Below are 13,827 nucleotides of genomic sequence, written 5' to 3'. Positions count from 1 at the left end.
AATTTTTATCGCTAAAATGAAATTGAACCGACGCTAATCAGCTGGGAAAATGTATTATGAAAAATAGGTAGGAACCTAAGTAAATAACCCTTGCGTTAGCTATTAGGCGTAATTTGATTAACGGCAAACTATTGAGGCACCTGTTTCCAATTTGTAAATACAGGGTGGGGAACGATTAACGATTTAAAAATAGAGCAATTCTATTAATCATTCAATTGCGTAATACTCTTTCGTAACATACTATAGTTTGGAAATGTACAAGGCACGAGGAATTATAATAAAGTTTTTGTTTTTTCGCCATTGTTTGAAATAATGAAACCACCACTAATCATTGTGGGCGTTAAGTGGGACGACATTCTGTGCGATGTATCATCTTTCATCTATCATGTGTTTTGTGTCATTCATTATGTGGTTTGAGTGATTTAATAGTTAAATAAATTGCTGTACACATAAGTACGTTAGACGCTGCGTTCGTCTAAACGTACGCTAGCCAAGTGAACGGATCAAATGGGACCGTTCACATGCAAGCGCGCGGTTTGTATAGGCGTCACCCAACCGCGGCACTCTTAAGTTTTCAGTGCAACCGCCGCATTTTTAGGGCGTTTCGAATTACTAGAGTGATCATTGCAGCGTACATATGATCAGACAAGCGCTCGCTTTTATTGACTTGACAAGTTTCAATCAATATGCTATCAAAAAAGAATCCGAAGCCTTTGATGTAGAGCTAAGTTGAAAAACGAAAATATTTGGGATACGTAGATTATTAAAAAAGAGGGTGGTTGAAAAAGTCTGCTTGGTATGATTAAAGGTAATGATCAAACAAAGTTATACTGCTACAAAAATAGTTGGAAAACTTTGGTGGGTATTCTCTCAGTTCTCGATACAATGTCCCAAATGAATCCATGATTTATCTGTCATCTACAGTTGAACATCGGCATATCTAAAATCCGGACTGATCTGTTCGTATCGTAATTTTTGGCTTTTGTATTTGACACTATTTTATAAATGTGTTTTTGTGCAGTACATATTTCATTATATTTTATACGTACCTCTCCCTCGGTTTACACTATTATGTAATGCGATATGATTTCTCGTTAGTGATATAGATGGCGCCGTTTTCTTCGTTTTACTTTGTTCCTGTGGTATAATAACCAAACACAAGTTAATTGTTCAAACTGATGTTGGTGGAACAAAACCACATCGTGTTGCGCAGCCATGTGTACAGTACTACTTTTCCCCAACGCACGACCAACGCGGCATCTAACGTCCGCATGTGTATGGGGCCTAAGAGCCTCAGATTTCGAAGTCGATTCGTGTCGTTACTTTTCTTATCTACTTCTATGGAATTGACGGAACCATTGGTGATAGTCACACTGAATACTACCACTATGTCAACAATTACAGATTTATATAGTGTGGATTGAAATATTATGTTGATCCATGACTAACTAGATGAGTTTTTGATTATTCTCGGCTCCTTAAAACGATAACGTGGTTCTTAAATCTGTAATATTCTTATTTCCTAATTTATTTAAACTGTTTTTCAGTGGTGGGATAAATTAATACACACTGTCTTTATTTACTTATTTATTTAAATACTTTACACTAGACTCAACTAACTTATATAATAATTAACTAAACTAAATCATTATTTATACAATTAACTATTCACTACTTTTCTTTAATTTAATTTATTTAAATTCAGCGGTTAGTTTTATATTTCGTTCCCTTCACTACGACAAACAATCAAACGAATAAAAAGGCCTTCCAAGTAACTGGTTGAAAAACAATGTAAACAAATCGCTGATGTGATAAAACACGTGTTAATAAAAACAAAATAAAAAACGTCGCGAACCGGCGTATTCGCCAAATTTTAGACTTCCATTATAACCGAACAGGGCCGACTTCGCGGTCTACGTCGTGGACGAATTCGTAACAAATCAATATCATTTCGGAGATGAATATTGTCTGCATGCATGTTCTAGTATGAATTATTTTGTTAATAAAATTGATGTTGCAGGTAAAAGGACGCAAGAATGTATCTGCGTTGGGATCTGTCTAACTTTGATGGTTATAAATTTCGCATTTATTTGTTACTACATAAGATTAGAGAAACTGAGTACCATTCTTGTAGCCGCTTTTTGCGGTATAGTAACCGCTGATTTCGGTTCTGGTTTCGTACACTGGGCGGCAGATACATGGGGATCCATCGAACTGCCTGTAATAGGAAAAGTAAGTACTTAAGTACTTTTTTTCTATTTAACACTTGAATCATTTATTCAGTAATAGGAACGGTTATATGAAAAGGATGTTGCTTATTTTTAGAAAAAATTGAATACCCGACAATAATATGTGTGCAGTTTCCATGGAAAAATCGTTGAATTAGCTTACGAATTGTTCTCCAATCCACCCTATTTTCCGAATTAAACCTAGAGTGATTATTTATTTGTAGATTTGGCTCGCCGTAATTAAATTATACCCCAACGATGGAATCGGCTCACAAATAACTTGTAATGATTTTGTCAGAAAGCGCTTTTCCAAATTTAAAGTGTCTTTTCCGGATTTAATTTGGACTAAAATTTGAATTGACTTTTCAAATTTAATTTAACGAAAATGATTTCTACAATTTCATTTTGTCAAAAATTAGCTTTCTAAATTGAATTTAGACAAAAATAGCTTTCTCTGAATGTATTTCTATTAAAAATTGTTTTATCGGATTTAGTTTGGACTCTCATTTGTAAGAAATTCCTCTTTACAACGTTAATTTTGGAAAAAAATGGCTTTACCAACTTTAATGTGGATAGAAAGCTTCCCCAAATTCATCTCTGCTAAGAAACGTCTTACCCTAATTTTATTTAGACAAAAAAATGCTTATCCAAAGTAAATTTTGTCCAGAAATATATTTTCCGAAGTTAATTTAGATAGAAATTACTCTTCACAAATTTAATTTTGTGAAAAATGGCTGTTTCGGATTTAATTTGGACATAAATTGCTTTTCCAAACTGAATTTGGTAAAGAATTTGAGTGTCTAGGTCTTATTCGCAACAGAAACTTTTCCCCATTTAAAATTTGATCCAAAAAGGCTTCTCTAAATTCAATTCTGGTAAGATATGGCTTACCAAAATTTTATTTGGATAATAAAGTTTTTCCCATATTGAATTTCGTCCAAAAACTTATTTTTTCGGAGTTAATATGGATGAAAAATACCTTTCACAAATTTAATTTTGTGAAAAATGACTTTTCCGGCGTTAATTTGGACATGTATTGCTTATCCAAACCAAGTTTGGCCAAGAATTTGATTTTCTAAGTTTTATTTGCAAAAATAACGCTTTCCCAAATTCAATTTGGTCCAAAAAGGCTTCTCTAAATCCAATTCTGGTTACCAAAATTTATTTGCTCAATTTTTCCCATATTTACTTTTGTCCAAAATGGATTTTCCGGAGTTAATCTGAAGAAAAAATAGCTTTCACAAATTTAATTTTGTCAAAAATGGCTTTCCTCAATTAAAACGGGATAAAAAAAGTTTCCCTAATTAAATTTTTTGAAAATATGTCTGTGTCGGATTTATTGAGAATAAACAATTGCTTTTCTAGATTTAATTTTCGAAAAAAATGTAACTTTCAATATAGTTTGGGTATAAATTGGCTTTACTATGTTGGACCGAAATTGCTTTTCCAAATATAATTCGAGAAGAAATAATTTTTTAAAATTTAATTTTGAATAAAAAGGGTTTTTCCGGTATTAATTGGACCATTTCTGTCTCCGACAAACTTATTTCACAAAAAAAGTTATTTTGATCAATACAAGGCTTTTTCGGATATAGTTTTGACAAGAATAGCTTTTTCAACTTCATTTTAGTCGAGAAATAAATGACTTTTCTGCATTAAGTTCGTCCAAAAAGTATCTTTCTCCCAATTAATTTTGATAGAAAGTAGTTTTTCCAAATTTAATTTTGCCAAGAAATTTATTTTCCACATTTGGACAAAAAATTTCTTTTGCAAAATTGCTTTTCCGAGTTTATTTCGACCAACACACGATTAAATAAGCCACCATTTGCAGCTAGTTTTCCATAAATTCGAGCTTTTTTTTCAAATTTTTGTGCACTAAAGTAAATAATCGTATGACTGCTTTGTTGTAGAATTTTCTGCGACCATTCCGTGAACACCATATTGATCCAACATCCATTACCCGCCATGATTTCATCGAAACAAACGGTGACAATTTCATGGTGACAATACCATTCCTGGGCCGTATGGTGTGGGACTTTCTTACGCTATCAAAAGAAGATGTTCAAAATAAATTTACGTGGAACTGCTATATTTTTCTATTAGCCATTTTCGTGGCGATGACCAATCAGGTAAATTTTTAAAAATTTTTGAGTATGAGAACGACATGCTTTAGAAACTTTTTTGTTAGTGTCAACAAGGGTTGCTACTTAAGTTTTGAGATAGACAAATAAAAACAAATATTTATAATTGGATGTGGCTTTATTGTTTTTCAAAATATTCTCCATTAAACTCAATTTTGCATGCGTTTGAACTAATTCTCCATTCCGATTGAGGTACCTCCGAAACATATGATTTGAACGCATCAAACGCTTCTTCAGGTGTAGAAGAACGTTGACTCGCAATTTATTTTTGATCTGCAGGAATAAGAAGTAATTCTTGGGCGCTAAACAAGAACTGTACGGTGGATGACTCCTAAATACAATGTTTTGACTGTTCAAAAAGTTTTTATTTGGACTGATTCCCGTGTCATATCGACACTTTTGCATGCGTTTGAACCAATTTTTACACTCCGCATTTTTTCCATTCCAATTGAGGACCTCCAAAATATGTGATTCGAACTCATCAACCTCTTCTTCAGATGTAGAAAAACCTCGCAATTAATTTTTGATCTGCGGGAATAAGAAGAGATCATTGAGTGCCGAACAAAGACTGTACGGTAGATGTTATGATCATCAACATCATCAGTTCGATGTTTTGACTATTCAAAATTTCTTGTGCATCATTTGGAAGCAACTGATCTTGACATGTGTTTTTATTAGGACGAGGCTACATGTCATACCGCCCCAAAATCGAGCGAACTTATGCATTTGGTGGACATAAGACAAATATCTGAAATTTCGAATGTCCCCATATTTTTTTTGGTGAAGCTGCTCGTCTTATTTTCTATTAACATTGTCCATCGTCAAAATTTTTTTAGTTATAAATCTACTTGAAATTTTTTTTATGGAAACCACAAAAAATTTTAAACATTCCTCATGAAAATAGCTCAAAATCGCTCAGAAATCTACCTTTACATAAATTAATTATAAGGTTTATAGTTTACTTTCAATTAATAATTACCTGCAGGTTCGTGCCGGTTTACGAGAATTTTTTTTTCTTTTTTTTTTCAAATGTTGTTCCTATAAATTCCAATTTCTTTGTTTCAAATGTTCATTTGTACTTTATAAATGTGTAATTGTCGTTAATCCTCACGATTTGTAAAAACAAGAAAGTCAATAAAGAAAAAAAATTCAGTATCGGGATAGCATTAACAGCGAAGTAAAATTTGGTGGAATTAGGATGTGGAAACAATTTACGGCGTCAAATAATAGGGTTCCAATTAAAAAAATATGTCTTCTGGGTTACCCTGAACATAAAAATTCATATTTGAATACAGAAATCGATTCCTCGTTAAAAATAATGGGGGTTTACGTTTAACTTTTTCTCATACGGCCAACAGTTTGGCATTGAAACTGCAATGTCCAATAATTTGGTGTTTCGTCCCAGTGTATGCCGATTGACGATATTGCACGAGTTTTCTCCTGGTCGTGTCATTTCCCGATTTGGCCTCCGCGCTCTTGCGATTTAACGCCTTTAAATATCTGGCTGTGGGGGTTATCTGAAGCCGGAGGTTTATGTCAATAAGCCTGCAATCGTCGAGGCATAGAAAGCTGCGTCAATAAAATACCACCAGATCTATTCAATAACTTTATTGAAAATTTCGTCAAAAGTGTATGCATATGCCAGAAAAGCCGAGGCGGCCATTTACATTTCATACATAATTCCCAATTATTTCAATACTTGGCTACAGAAAACACTGAAATCTTGCGCTCTTATTTAAACAAAACATGAATAGAAAAATGTAAAATTATCGTTGAATTAAGTTGTAATTTCTGGAATCGTTGGTGATGTTGCTACTGAACACACTTTTTACACTACCACTACATCAACACTGAGAAATTCACTGTCTGACGCTCGTTTCGATAACGAAGTTATCGTCTTCAGAGACTGAAGGTAAACAGTTCTGAAGACGATAACTTGGTTATCGAAACGTGCGTCTGACAGTGTAATTGTGAGTGTTGGTGTAAAGAGTGTGTTCAGTATAAATGTTGAATGTTATTTTTCAGATACACAAATGGTCTCACACGTATTTCGACTTACCTGGTTGGGTGATATTCCTGCAGGAATACCGTATCATACTCCCACGTCGTCATCACCGTATCCATCACGTGGCACCACACGAAACATACTTTTGCATAACTACGGGTTGGTTGAATTGTCCATTGGAGAAACTCAGGTTCTGGAGTATACTGGAAATTATCATCGAAACTCTGATAGGTTATAAACCTCGAGCTGACGATATGAAATGGGCCCAAAAAAGAACGTGATATTTTTCTTTGTTGTTATATTATTTAATATTGTTCATTTTTGTTGATTCAAAGTTTAAAATCAATTATGCTTGATGGCATTTTGAATGTTTTTCACAATACTTTCTGATAATAAATATTTTTTTCAATTAATTCCACTGAATATTTATGTGTTAGAGGAAAGTGACCAAATGTGGAATACCATTTTGTTTTGGTGTTAAAAAAAAAAGATATCGTAAATCAAATTTTTTTATTTTTATTTATTATTAGTCATACAGTTGCGCTTAAATCATTGATAGTTTTATTTTACAAAGGCAAACAGCAAAAAGGGAAGGCAAAGTCTATTAATAGTCCCATTGAATCAAATGATGAAGAAGAAATTCACTTTGACACAGACGTAAGTTGGAATTTCTAGAACCTCATACCACTACACCAACACTCACAATTACACTATCGGACGAGCGTTTCGATAACCAACTTATCATCTTCAGAGACTGAAGGTAAACTGTCAGTTTACGTGCGTCAGACAGTGTAATTGAATCATAATTTGTTAAATAGGCATCAGTCAGGAATAGTAAGTTTTGAGAAAATTGAAAAAAATGTTTAAAGTATAAATTGGTACAGAGTACTCATTGCAAAATGTATTTTATCCTTCCTTGGTTTGTGTTTAGTTTCTTCAGAAACAACAGTCTTTTTATAGTAATCTTTCCACCACATTTTAAAGTCCAAAATGTCTGCCGCTTTAACTTTCTTGGAATTTGCCTGGTTTGCCACTTAAAATAATGTGTTCAGTTTCCTTAATCTTCGAGAAATAATTCCAAAATCCCTGTCACAGGGTAAAAAACTGTGTCCCCTCACCGGAAAATAATGTTGAATTTTTTTAAATCTGTCAGAGTCTGTGAGGAAAAGCATATATCTCATAATAGCCTGATTTTTATTCTGAGCTGAGCAGATGTCAGAGAAGAGACGTAGTTCAGTTATTTCCTCTTGGATCTGCTCTAAGTAGGCATGCAAAAACGAATATATGTACTTCGTCAGGCCCTTTCCTCCCTTCACCTTCGTGGTATACATACAGAAAACTGGTGTTAGCCTTAATATTAGAGATGGCAAAGACGTTTACAGTTAATTGGCGAAGATAAAAAAGTTCTTGAACATCAAAGTGCCATACCCATTTTTTTCTCTCTAACCATTCGTATAGATTCTGTCAGGTGATTTGTATTGTATTCCCTTCTTTTCGTTTTCATTTTTAACTCGAAAACGCCATTCTGAAACCAAAAATTTGAATGTGAAATTTATTCAGATAGTATTTTGGTATCCAAATATGGAATAGTCCATATTTAGACTAGAAAAATATCTAAAACAATCAAATAAACATGTAAAATACTTACTTTTTAGAGAAGATAAATTTCTTTAGAACTAGGAGAAATTGAGGTATTTCATTTTAGAAATACTATTCCATTTGGTCACTTTAATTTTAGTAAACCAACCAGATTCATTATTTTTTAATTTATAATAATAAAGTACTAAGTACTACTAAATAATTTTTATATCAAAAATATGATATTAGGTATTTAAAAAAATTTAATTTTTCCATTATTTCTGTTTCCTTGTTAATATAGGATATTCCATTTCCAGAGTGTCGTTAAAATTCACATACAAACACGCAACTCCATTTTATATAAATATATATAATTAAAATTACAAGTGCACTTTTACATTAAAGAAAGAAAAAAAACATATTTACAAACCTATAATCAATTAATAATGCGAAATATAATAAAATAATAATAGTAAATTTTATCAAGTTACGTAATAGTACATAGGCCAGCACCTGAACTTTATCCTTTTGAAACCAGATTTGAGTAGAGGAATTTACAAGAAAAACCTTTTTTTCCTTCTGTTTATATAAATGGAAAAGTTTTTTATTGATCGAAATTGCCGTTTTTTATTTGTTTTTTTGATTCGTACAGTTTTTTTTATATATAAATAAGGTTACAAATACTGCACTTCTAGTAATGCTCGTGTCTAACTGCTCAACTCTTCTTTTTTCTATCTTTCTTATATATCCTGGTTATAATCATCGTTGATTAAAATAGGGGGGTAAACAAAATAAATATACCTAGAACGCCAAATTGACAAAAATTCCAAAAACATAACCTTAACCATAACTTTCTTTTGATGTAGTCAATGTAGAATTTTCTTAACATTTCCAGGGACCGCATTGAAATTTGTTTTAGAATTAAGTTAAACAGATCTAAGTTCTTGAAATATTGGACGCTTAAATTTTTTTTCGTGATGTTTTAATACATTGAAAACAAAAAAATACTCTTTGACGTAGATTAATTTTTGTTAAATAATTTCACAATTAGTAATTCCAATTTTCTTTTTTTTAGTTTTCCTATTCATCTTTCCTTCTGCTAGGACTAGAACGGGCCAATAAAGAGCTTATATAAATTTTTTTAAGTTGAATGTGTTTTATAGTTATGTTGGGACAGTCCTGGATCCTTGAATCATTAATTGTTATTTCATTTCTCATTTCCTGGCTTCCAACTTTATAATGCCAAATTTCTCCTATTTAATGTATTCTCCTACACCATTGCGAACTCAATAACAGTTCAATAGCAATTTTCTATTTGTACAAATATAAAGTTTTTTACAAATAAATGTTTTAACTTGCTATTTGATCTCATAACTTTATAGCTGTCAGTCTATTTTTTTGCCCCCTTTATTAAATTATGGAGGATGAAGATTTTGGCCTGTTTGAAAGTCTGACAATTTGTATGTATGTGTGTATGTAGATTGTGGGGTATCATATACTCTGCGACCGAAAGGATCTTCTATACTCTGATCAAAAACAACCGACAAGAGCTGTAGGCTCAGTATACGTCCTTGTTTTATTCCTCGTGTTATCCTGAAAGTTTTTGACATTTTGTATCTTACTCTTATAATATTCCTTGTATTCTTATATATTCATTTAATTTTGTTTATCATTATTTTGTCTACTTCTCTATTTTTTAAGGTATTTCATATGTCGAAAGCCTTCTAAAGATCTATGAAACAAAAATGTGTATCTCCTGATTCTCTTGTATTTTTTCTGATATTTGTCTTTGTGTAAAGTTGGCTTTAATTACCTTTCTATTTGGTCTGAAACCATATTAAGACTATTCTAATATTTTTCAATTATTTTTCGCAACCGTTTTTCCCTTGATAAAAATTTGATGAATGAAATGATGATTCACTGTTTGCTACAAGATTACAAAAATAGTGTTTGTAAATATCGTTTTCTTGTTCTAAAACCACATTACGCTTTACAAAAATCAATATGCTTAATGCAAAGTTTACAAGCAATTTTTTGTCCTCAAGAGTGAATACAATTATGTGCCTTTGCAAGTTTTTTACATTTTATTAATGTTGATTATTAATTTTTCTACCTAATACATGATTTAAATTAGAAATAAATCAATTTTATAACAAAAAAGTAGTTTTATTAATTATCCAAGTCCTTCCATTACAGTGAAATCCATGCAAATGTATACGAATACCAAATGTATTCAGTCTCTGAAGATGATAACTTGGTTATCGAAACGTGCGTTAGACAATGTAGCTGTGAGTTCAATATAACCAACAGTTACAGAAATCTTGACGGGTTGCTGAAGATGATAACAATTAACTGAAATTACAAAAGGACACATACTAATTTGCACAAATATGTCGTCTTCCACTTTTCTAAATGGAGTTTTTGTATCTGAGTTAACGTTCCAGCTGATCTGGTTATTTTCTTCGAGAATCCTATTATATCTAGACTTTTAATTAATTACAATTTAAATTATTTATTGTAAAAAGCAATAAATAAAAAAATACATTGATGAATGTATAAAAAAAATGTAAATAAGAAATATTAAAAAGAATATTAACAAAATAGTATAGCTATCTTTTGAACTGCTTTTTAAATCTCTCATAATGATAATCATCAGTGGCTTTTTCATCTTTTTTCTTGGGTTTTTCATCAACTTTTGCTTTTTTTTGTGGTACTTCACCAGCTGCTATATTAAATCTATTATGTTGGACAAAATTCACGGCCATATTAGAAGGTACAAACTGAGAGGGACCATCCTTCTTATTCTGTTTCTCCCACAATAACCTATAAAAATTATAAAAATATTCTTAACTTCTAATTTATTATTTATTCTGGACATAGCACAAGCCTTTGACAAGGTATGGCATGATGGACTACTATATAAGATCAAAAAAAACCTCCCACATAACTATTTCATTACCCTAAAATCTTATCTAAAAGTCCGGCATTTTCAAATAAAATTGCTAGACCAAATTACAACCTTCCGACTAATAATAATTTAACTTCTGAGACAGATGCAATTGACAATGCTGTCCTATATTCTCACCAAGATCCATCTGCAGTATCTCGGGCACTGTAAATTAACCTTGTTTTGACTCAAACAATGGCTCATTGAATTGAATGAAGAAAAGTCCGTCCACATTACTTTCACACAGAGAGAGGGCACATGTCCAACTATGACATACAATAGTCATTTTTCACAAAAACATGAGCAGGTCAAATACTTAGGGATACATCTGGATTGCAGACTAAGCTGGAGAACACACATATTCTCAAAGCATAAACAAATGGGATTGAAACTTAGTAAACTATATTGGATAATAGGGCGTCGATCTGAAACTAATATGGAGTTATGGGAAATAACTCTGGGGCGCAGTTTCCAAATCCAACATCAATATTCTAGAAAGGTATCAGTCCAATGTTTTTTGTAGTATTGTAAATGCTCCTTGGTATGTACCTATAATGTATTTGCTCAGGACATCCAAATGAAAAGTGGGAAAGAAGAAATATCCAATCTATCTCAGAAATATGTTCTAAGGCTTCACAACCATCCTAATAATCTAGAAAGGAACCTAATGGTACCACCCAATCACTGGAGGCTGGGAAGACATTACACAAGTGACTTGACTAATAGATTTTAGAACTGTTAGATTTGAAAAATCTCATAAATTTAGAAGTTAGCTTATCATAGTCCTCAATACCCAACTCAATAAATCACGTAAAATTGTAAATATGAGGAAATAGACACTGGACTATTTCCTACATATCTTGTTGATTGTAACAACCAATTTGCTTAATATAATTACTTTACAGATTGAAGTTAAAGTGGAATATTAAAAAACAAGTAATTTCAATTCAGAATCATTATATTAAAAGTCAAAAGCCTCCAGCTGTATATTGATAATTAACCAAAAAACTTCTGAATGAATTTTTATGCAGTTTTGACCCATAGATAAAGTGATTTATGAAGATTTAGGTGAATAATTTGTCAAGGTTTCATTAAAAGCGTAAAACTACCAACAGCTACAAATTGCTTCCAATTTCAAATGTAAACTTTTTGTAGCACAACAAAGTCGTGATTATTGAAAAAATAACTTATCATATAGCCAATGTGAGCCAAGGAAAAAATATATGTCTAATAAGCTTTTTCATCATTAGATTTTTTCCACTTTTCTAACAATCAAACAACTCTGAATTCTTATAACAAAATCTATTTTTACTATCATTGAATTAAAGGTAGTCATCCAACATAGGTTTACATAACATGCTGAAAGCACATATCCCACAGTTGATTTCCCCAAACCAGCCTTTTTAGAAACTCAGCAAGATCGCCCGTGTTTTCAAGAAAAGCCAAATGAAAATTCAGTTTTAAACTCACTGTTTTAACACATCATTTATCGTAATTATCTTTCAAAAATCTTCTTCAAGCTATTAAATTTATTATTCATGTTATCTAAGTTTAAAAACAAAAATTGAGTTCTCTATCCTTATATTCTTCTATTTACCTAAGTTTGGCTTCTTCTGTAGCTTCAATGTTTTTTATTTTGGCCTCAATTCCTAAATCTACTTCAGGTATACCACTCAACATCTGATTTGATAACATTTCTTCTGATTGTTTCTTTGAGGTTGTTCTTAAATGTTCAGGTACTGATAGTAAAGCTATTTCCTCAGGTGTGTGATACTTTTTAGAGTTAGCAACAACTTCATCCTGCTTTTCTTTTCCTACAATACATACAAAAATATTAATTGTTACCTATATATAATCGAAAATTAGTACATTATTGAATTTTGTTAATCTATTTTAAATAAATTAACTTTACCTTTTCGTTTTGATAATTCAACTTCTATATACTTCATCATGTCCTCGTCTTCATCTCTTTTATTTGTCTCAACGGAAAATTGTGTTCCTATTCCTGTATCATAAGCATCGTCAACTTTCCAGTTACCGCTACTTAAAGCTTTCAAAGATACTAATCCTCCAATATCTTTATTGAAAGGATCTTTTATTTCATTGTCTGTTGTTATTTTTGTACCTAGTGCTAAACCAACTATGTCAACACCACTGGGTCGTTCTCTAAGTTTTTGTATTTCTCTCATTTCTTGTAATTTTGCAATAACTTCTGAATTATCTTCATCATCACTGTCTTCCTGTTTCAGACGCTTTCTAAATTGTTTACGACTTTTAGATTTAAATTTTATTTCTGTTTTAGCTTCTGAAGAATTCGATATTTTTTCGTCACACATTTTAACAAGTAAATTCAGTTTATTTACTTAAATTCTAAATATGCTTATTATCCTAATTTAAAAGGTATAATTATATGATAAACATAACCTAAAAAACCATAATATCTGTTTAAATTCAGGATTACCAACGTATAGACAACGACAAATTATATATGTAATACGTGTTGCATATAATAGTGGTGAATTGCACACATTGCATACGTTGTTGATTTTATCTTCAGTTGGATATAAATGCCAAAAAATTATTTCCAAATCAAAGAAACTAATGATTTTAGTTGCGAGATTATAAAGAAACTTCACTTTGACCAGAATTATTATATTCCACTATAAATAGAACGTATTTTGACTATTTTAGTCTATTGTATAATTTAAATTAACCAGATAGATTGTTTAAAAAAAATTTCTATTATTTGCTACTGATTGGATTATAATTAAAGAGATTGCTAATATGCCATCTGAAGTAAATTTCTAGGGGCATATTTACCACAAATATACACACTGTTTTCTATTAGCACACCAATGTAACGAACTTTGATAACTAAGTTATAGTCTTCACGAGACCAAAGATAAACAGTTTATTTAGGACTATATA

The 13,827-nt window shown here is 31.4% G+C and overlaps 2 protein-coding genes across 3 annotated transcripts in view; one reads left to right on the top strand and one right to left on the bottom strand.

Moving 5' to 3' along the window:
• Nucleotides 1–6,792, top strand: part of LOC130901215 (plasmanylethanolamine desaturase) — a 41,689-nt gene extending 34,897 nt beyond the window's left edge. For both annotated transcript variants that reach the window (XM_057812420.1, XM_057812421.1), the window contains exons 4-6: nt 2,021–2,232; nt 4,139–4,357; nt 6,395–6,792. In XM_057812420.1, coding sequence (XP_057668403.1) covers nt 2,021–2,232; nt 4,139–4,357; nt 6,395–6,655 — 692 coding nt within the window. In that variant the 3' untranslated portion in view covers nt 6,656–6,792. The remainder of the gene's footprint in view (nt 1–2,020; nt 2,233–4,138; nt 4,358–6,394) is intronic.
• A 3,305-nt stretch (nt 6,793–10,097) lies between these two features.
• LOC130901216 (splicing factor C9orf78) lies at nt 10,098–13,350 on the bottom strand. Its single transcript, XM_057812422.1, has 3 exons — nt 12,812–13,350; nt 12,497–12,713; nt 10,098–10,775 (listed from the first exon to the last, which is right to left on the bottom strand). The coding sequence occupies exons 1-3, from the start codon at nt 13,233–13,235 to the stop codon at nt 10,562–10,564; spliced, it is 855 nt and encodes a 284-aa protein (XP_057668405.1). The 5' UTR covers nt 13,236–13,350; the 3' UTR covers nt 10,098–10,561.
• Nucleotides 13,351–13,827: the final 477 nt, after the last annotated feature.

The sequence above is a fragment of the Diorhabda carinulata genome, chromosome X (genome assembly GCF_026250575.1).
Source record: "Diorhabda carinulata isolate Delta chromosome X, icDioCari1.1, whole genome shotgun sequence".
Lineage (NCBI taxonomy): Eukaryota > Metazoa > Arthropoda > Insecta > Coleoptera > Chrysomelidae > Diorhabda > Diorhabda carinulata.
Note: the sequence above shows the minus strand (reverse complement) of the source record. Positions and strands in the feature narration are given on the sequence as shown.

Excerpts from the sequence above, each read along its gene's own strand:
- LOC130901216 (XM_057812422.1), bottom strand. The coding sequence starts at position 13,235 with ATGTGTGACGAAAAAATATCGAATTCTTCAGAAGCTAAAACAGAAATA. Across the intron at positions 12,714-12,811 it reads TGAATTATCAAAACGAAAAG|GAAAAGAAAAGCAGGATGAA; the intron begins GTAAAGTTAATT and ends TATGTATTGTAG. Across the intron at positions 10,776-12,496 it reads ACAGAAGAAGCCAAACTTAG|GTTATTGTGGGAGAAACAGA; the intron begins GTAAATAGAAGA and ends TAATTTTTATAG.